The following is a 7,500-nucleotide window of genomic DNA, read 5'->3' on the forward strand; positions in this document are numbered from 1 at the left end:
ATGCTGGCAGAGAACATTTCCATGTAAATCATGTATATTTGATATATAAAGTTTCCATTAAAGATGCTGCACTCCATAATTGTATTAGGCTGGGTTAGGCATACATGCAGGTAGAAGCAAAGTATGTGTCTATCCTGTACATGGAAAGGCTAGTCACAGGTTTACAGCTGAATTTACATGCCAGATTCTCTTGCATTCTGGGCCCTTTATGCCATTCTGACAACAAAAAGGTCTTGGATGGTAGCCAGATCTTGCCAGGTGTGAATGCCCCTGGTGAGGCAGAGCTTTCAGTTGGTGTAGAGCTGGCACAGCTAACCCATGTCACATCTCTATGCCGCCCCAGGGCAGGAGACAGGTACGGGGCTTGGTCAGAGTGTAGCATGCTTCATTTTCTCCAGTTGACATACGGGCTCCTTGGGAATCACTGTCAGCTCACATAGGTTAGAACAGCCTAGGGCCAGAACCATCACAGACTGGCCCAGAGAATCTGGTAGTTGAGAGCCATCCTTCTCTTCTGTGCCGAATAGGTTTCAACGTAGGAGAGAATCTGGGCCTATATATATTCAGAATCATTAAGGAGATGCCATCTTGTTCTGTCTCAAGGTGATACTGAAGAAGCAACAAGAAAGTACTGCCAAGTCATATGTCCTCCATTGGTCCTTGACTCTACCTGTTTCTCTCTTCCAAAATAGAATTCTGAAAAGTATAATTTAACAGGGGAAATCCAATTTTTTTTCAGAAGTTGTGTGCATAAATATATTAGTAATGAACACAACAAACTGATACTAATTTTTGTAACTCCTAACTATGTGCAAGTATAGGTCATACAGTGCAGGAATTTGGGTTATCTACTGCATAATTGCATTTTCTGAAAAAATTCTACATTGTTTCTTTTTTAACAAAAAATATTGTTAAATGTGATGACATTTTTTGGTCACACTTAGAGGTTTTGGTCAGCTGTGGCCTTCTGGTGCATAATTAAACTAATAATATTTGTGCACAGAATAAAATTGGTTACCTTTACATTTCCCTCAATATACTCCCCAATGAGTGAATTCTCTCAGTGTTGTACTATGGTCATACAAACTGAGATCAAATCTCTTTCGAAAGAAGAATTTACTTAGTCCTTTCAGCAAGGAGCTTATGATTTGTCTTTTTGTTGTGCGTTTGTACAGCACCTAGCAGTCCTGGTTCATGATTATGGCTCCTAGGTGCTATGGTAATGTAAGTAATAAATAATAGTAATTTTCTTTGCCAGGCAAATAATAATTCTAATTTAAAAAAGAATATTGAATGTGTTTTGCTCTGCATTGCAATTATATATTAAACCAATGTGAAATATCCTTCACCATCTACAAACTATAAATTATCTTAGAAAATCAAGCCTTAAATACATTTTGCATTTCTGAGTCCACAGCTGGCCAGAGCTTTCTTGCTAAAAAATAATGTGCAGCACCATAAATAGGTATTGTGCTTATTGGGGGTGGGTGGGAAGGGAGGCTTCTGCCCCAAAGAACTTACATTTTAAAGCTCTGATCTTGCAAAGACTTATGTACTTGCCTAAACGTTATGAACGTAAGTTGTCCCACTGAAGTCATACAAAGTTGACAGGATTACTCACATGCTTAAAATGAAGCATGTACAGAAATGTGTGTAGGATCAGGGCCCAGGGCCCCAATCTTATAGACCCTTACTCACATGAGTAGTTCTTACTCACACTAGTAGTCCAATTGAGGTTAAACAAACAACTTACTCTGAGAGTAACAGTTTATAGAATCTGGTCCTAAATAAGATGTAACTTGGCAGATGATGTATGCAAGCACTGGGGAAAGTGGAATGGAAATAAGAGTGACCATTAAAAGGCAAAGGAACTTGGAGCAGCCCTAACAATGCTTATGTTGGGGGCTGAAACTTCACCTGGATATGGAGAGAAGAAAGATGGTTTTAAACCATTTTGTCTCTCCCTTCAAGTCATTACAGATGTGCCGAGCAAAGTATTATTTTCTCACATTCAGCCAAATCCAGTAATTGGTTTGCCTAACAGCCAGGGCCACAATAAACCCCAGTGAACCCTACAATGCCATTACTCATTTGCACTAAGGGCTGTATTGTGTGGGATATTGCAGGGCTTAATTCTGTGACCTCTTCTGTTCAATGTGTGTATAAGGCCTCAAGGGGAGGCCATGAGACAATTTGTGTTACAATGACGTTGGTATGCTGGTGACCTTTTACGCTACCTCTCAGACTTCTTTGGACTTGGACAGTACAATCAATTAGGTTTCCTAGCACTGGATGAGAGCAAGCTGGTTGAGTCTTAATCCAGAAAAGAGGCTATGCAGGGGGAAACAAACATGGCAACAGTGATATCTGCCCCTTTAACTAAAGGGGCGTATCGCCTTTTATAATTCAGGTCCAAAAGCTATGAGGCCCTTTGCTGCTTCTGGATCTTCAGATAAACAGCAGTGAACAAGAGTTCTTATTTCTGTCTTTTCTTGACTAAGTAGGTGTGACCATTCCTAATGATGCAGAGATGTCAACCATTATTTATGCTTCTTTCACCTCCAAATTCGATGCTATAAGCACACTCTATATAGGGCTTGAAGATCACTCCAGAACTTCAACTGCTGCAAATGGCAGCTGCCCCATTTCTTATTTTATTTCAATTTATAAAATTTGCTGATCAGAAAACTCTCCAGTTGTGTGTAAGACACTTATTAACACACTTCAGAAATTATTGACTCAGTGTCAATAAATGACTATTTGAAAAAAGGAGAAATCCTCCAAATAACCCTTCATGTAAAAGCCCTTGTGGTGTTTGATTAGGGAAGCACATATGACAGTTCAGAGAGTGCACTCGCTTCCCATTCCTTTTTGGTACATTTCAATTCAAGGTGTTGATTTTGAACTATAAGTGTCTCTATAGTTTGCTGGATATTATAGGGACCCGCTCTTTATTTGTGTGTTTATGTCTAGCTAGGACATATAAACAGAAAACCCTTAAAGACTTGGGGTAGGAGTAGGACATGCACATTGGATGCAGAGTGATATCACAATGCCTATGCACTTCTTAAATCCTGCTTAAGACCTCAAAATAGAGCTTAGGTGGGATGTAAATGGTTCATGGACCTTGACTGGCTCCCTAGAGTTGGGGTGAATTTCACACCCATGTGTTTTTAGCCTTCAACTCAGGAGTTTGATTATCTCTTTGGTTTGACAAAACCAGAATATGTTGCTGCCAGATGTGTGTAGTTACTTGGGGCCAATTTTTTAAAATTATTTAGGTGCCTAAAAATAAACATAGGTGTCTAGTGGAAGTTAGACGCCTAACTTGTTTTGGGCTTTTGGAAATTCCACTAGATGCTTATCCATTTTTAGTTTTTTTAATACCTTTGAAAATCCAGTCTCTGAGGGTTGGGTTTTTGTTTTGTTTTGATGGGGAGTGTTCAGTGGGGAGGCTCTCTTATTGTCATTATGTACATTTTGATCATTTTAGTAGGCATTTTCCATTTATTTTATTTTCCGGCTAAATGGACTTCCACAGACTCATGTGGAAAAAAATATAAATAAATATTGCCTTCAAGATAGCTGCCCAAATATCATATATTGTGTTTTCTGTCTATCGTAATTTATTTTCATTTGGTTCTTAAGTTTTACTTAGGCATATGGAATGGTGGTGGGGTTTGTTTGGGAGTTTTTTGGGGGTGATCTTATAAGTGGATGGCACTTTTACAAGAATATGTGTTCTACCTGGCATAGTTTTTTTTATTTACTTTTGACACAGTGAAGATTTACTATACCATTAATTGTTAGTCTAACTGTTGTTCTTTTAGGCAGTCCTACAATCAGATCTTTACAACTGAATCCTTAGATCTCCCTGGATCCAACTGCAGGTCAGCACTTAGATTGTCTGCACTTTGGCGCAGGGATGGTGGCCAAGATTTTCAGAAATCACTAGTGATTTAAGTGCCTTGATTTTGGGAGTGCCCAACTTGAAACCCGAAGGGTCTTGGTTTTCAGTGAGCAGGCACATTAGCAAACTGGCTCCATTGAAATGTGTCAAGTTGGACATCCAAAAATTAAGGAATGCAGAATCACTAATCACTTTTGAAAACCATGGCCTGTGTCTTCATCTGTGTTTGGAAAGTGCCTGGTATACTGTGGGCACTACTGCAATGTAAACAATAATGTTCTATATTTTTGTTGAGAAATGTGGAGCTAAACCTGGGAGGTTTCAGTGCCTGCAATCCCATCTGACTTCAGTGGGAGGTGAAGTGTTTCAATTCAACACAGTGAATTGGGGGAGGGATAGCTCAGTGGTTTGAGCATCGGCCTGCTAAACCCAGGGTTGTGAGTTCAATCCCTGAGGGGACCATTTATGGATTTGGGGCAAAAATCTGTATGGGGATTGGTCCTGCTTTGAGCAGGGGGTTGGACTTAGATGACCTCCTGAGGTCCCTTCCAACCCTGATATGCTATGATTGGGTCCTGTATTTGAAACAGTTAGGCAACTAACCCTTTTGAACTGTTCAAATTAATCAGGCATTACTTATCATCCATATTTGTCAAAAAAATTTATGACAAAATAGAAATGTCATAAAAAGGGAAAACCCTTTGTGGATGTTCTGATTCCTCTTATAAATTTGCATTGCACCATAATTCTGCCCCAATGTCATTAGGTGACCAAGCGAATTCTGCAATTGAGTTATAAAAAATACCCATGATAATGCCCATACAAAATCACACAAACAAAAAAGCAGAAGCTTAGATTTGCCTGTTTTAATTAAAACCTTTCATTTTTCACATAGGCCCAAATCCTGTATCTAATTTAACATGCCAATAATGGGCCCATAAAGCCCAACAAGACGTGCAAATTGGTTAAATCTGGTTAGTCAGTACCAGGGAAGGTCAGCCCATTGAGCAACAGTTTCAACCAGATTTCATTTTTTGACATACGTTAAAATAACAAATACATCATGTGTACAAATAGGGGGAAATACATTATTCTGTAATACTACAGTTAAAAATGTTCATCAAAAATGTATGCAGAGAATGTATAAAGAAATGTAAGGAGCGTACATGATCTGTAAGGAGCATTCAGAGATGTGTATTTAGTTTAAAGTTTAATGTATTTAACCTAAAGGGAAAATGCCAGGAGAGCAACTACTGTATCCTTTAACGCAAGAATTAAAATCAAACTAGGATTTGCTTCAAATTTTAGCATATTTTTGTGCTACTGTTTTTAGTCTGACATTCTTGCATTTATATTGCAGAACCAGAAAACTAAGAATGTTGTCCTTTCTAATTTCAGTTTAGGTCAAAAGGCACTGCTCTCCAAAAAGACACGATTATAGAGTTTTAGTGTATGCACTAAAAAGCCTGCAATACACAAAAAAATGAGAGATCCAGCTCACCTTGAAGTCCATTTCCATTTGCACTGGTGCAAGATGGTGGAGGAGAGGCTTGGGGCCTGACAACTGGAGCAAAGGCGCTCTTTTGTTTCACTGCAGAGATGACATTGGCAGGTGAGAATGAGAAAATGCCGTGTGTACTGCTACAGTTTGAAGGGAGGGTGACCGAAGAGGCTGCCATTGTAGGGCTTGACGGCACTACTGCAATAAAGCAAAAATAATCAGGACTCAGATTGAGTTTTTTCATGGCAAACATGGAAAAAGAGAGTGATAGGGCCTTGCCTCTTAAAATATTGGAAAAAATATATATATAATATAAAAATAAAAATAATGAAATGCCTTGGCTTGGCCACTCTCTGGATAACAGGCAAACTCTTTTGTGTTGGACTTTTGTTACAAATTGTGCAGTCCGATTTTTGTCTCTGAGATCATATTATGGCAAATAAAGATCAATTTACTATATTCATTTTTACGTCCAGCCTCCAGAGTCACCCCTCCTTTTATCCAGTAGCTCACATTATAAAAACCAAAACAATGCAAGTATCTGATTTTGTAATAAACATGAATCTAGATGATGATGTGTTACCAAAAATAGACACTTACTGCCATAAGGAGAGTTAGCTGAGGAGCCATTAAGAAATCCAGGGGACCCTGGTACACCTAGATTGGGCATGCCGGCATTGCCATATCCATTCATGCTGTTGCTGACTGTGTTGTAATTGGACTGCTGAGGAGTACTGCTTGGAACATATCCTCGCGGGGAAACACTGCTTGTGTTGCGACTGTAACCTACTGTGTTAGAAAAACCCCCACCCCGAAAAAATAATGTTATTATTTATAATATAAACTTAGAGGGCTGGTGGGGGTTCCTCATGCATCATATATTACAGAGTTTTAATTGATTGCACAGCTTTGCTCTAAGTTGTCTGTTACTGCCCTATCAACTCTTGCAGTTTAAGATAACCTTATCATGCCAACCTTACTTAAATCATCTGCGAGCACTCTATGGTGTCTCTCCACCTAGCATAGACAGCCAACAAAAGTGCTCTTCGATCCAAGCGTGTCAGTTTCCTTCACATTTGTCTTTAGTAGCAATTATCAACAGGCTTGATTCCTGGTTTGTACCAACATACTGGATGAACTTTCAGCCTCTCCAGACCTTCAAATGCCATAGCTGACAGGAAAAAACTTGTTTGTTGCAGTGATTTAACTTTAAAAGGCTGTTTTGGGGTCTTCATTTTTATGATTGATATTTTTATACTAACAATAAGCTAGTACTTTCATAAAGGTGCATGTTTCTGTGAAGACTAACCTGGAATCAAGGTGGAGAATGTTTACGAGATTTATAGCTTGGAAGTGGATTAAAAGACACATTCTTTTGTAAGAGGAGACAAAGCAGAATCGGGATTTCAAACCATAGAAGATTAGCATGAATTTATTCGCATTTGTGCAATCAATTTATAATTATGTTGTAAGCAAAAATATATGGTTTTGAACATACGTAGGAAGCTGTTTTTACTCCTTTCATTAGTATAAAACTTAATTTAAAATGCAGTTTGCTATATGTATGTTAAGTTAGAAAATTTAAATTGTTACAAGGATTGTATTTTTATATATTACATATCTACATTTGTATAAAATGTGCTTACATTTATAAAAATATCTAAAAATATCAGTGTGGGCAAATTAGATTTGTCTGTGTAAACGTTCAGTAAACATGTGGAGGATATCCAGACATAGTTGCTTTGTAATATAAATATATTATGTGTATATATACACATTTCATATCTAATGTTAATAAAGTGCTGTCATATATTTCTGCATTTTGCATAAATCTTTTCATTGGAGATGCTTCATGATAAATGAAAACCAAAGAAAGGGAAGAATTAAGTGTTAGCTGGAATTTAAAGACTGCACTCCATTACACGATCAAAGATAGGACTAAAGGGAGGAGGAGGAGGAAGACAGAGCATAGTGATGGCATCAGCCAGTATTAATAGACATTGTCTAAGAACAGTCAACAACATGACGGATTAACTCTTGAAACCCCACATACCTTGGTCATTAGCTTGTGATGTTTCTGAAACATTTA

At 38.1% G+C, this 7,500-nt stretch overlaps 1 protein-coding gene across 6 annotated transcripts in view; it reads right to left on the bottom strand.

The window, feature by feature from the left end:
• The window catches only part of EBF3 (EBF transcription factor 3), a 130,442-nt gene that overhangs the window by 2,486 nt on the left and 120,456 nt on the right, over positions 1-7,500 (bottom strand). Inside the window, exons 13-16 of one of the 6 annotated variants that reach the window (XM_039482489.1) lie at positions 7,465-7,500; positions 6,012-6,200; positions 5,412-5,609; positions 366-696 (exon numbers count right to left, since the gene is read on the bottom strand). The exon at positions 7,465-7,500 is cut by the window's right edge and continues 142 nt beyond it. In XM_039482489.1, coding sequence (XP_039338423.1) covers positions 599-696; positions 5,412-5,609; positions 6,012-6,200; positions 7,465-7,500 — 521 coding nt within the window. In that variant the 3' untranslated portion in view covers positions 366-598. Of the gene's footprint in view, positions 1-365; positions 697-5,411; positions 5,610-6,011; positions 6,201-7,464 lie in introns of those variants that run through there. The other 5 variants (XM_039482490.1, XM_039482493.1, XM_039482492.1 and 2 more) reach the window with 5 other exon arrangements.

The sequence above is a fragment of the Mauremys reevesii genome, linkage group 7 (genome assembly GCF_016161935.1).
Source record: "Mauremys reevesii isolate NIE-2019 linkage group 7, ASM1616193v1, whole genome shotgun sequence".
NCBI lineage: Eukaryota > Metazoa > Chordata > Testudines > Geoemydidae > Mauremys > Mauremys reevesii.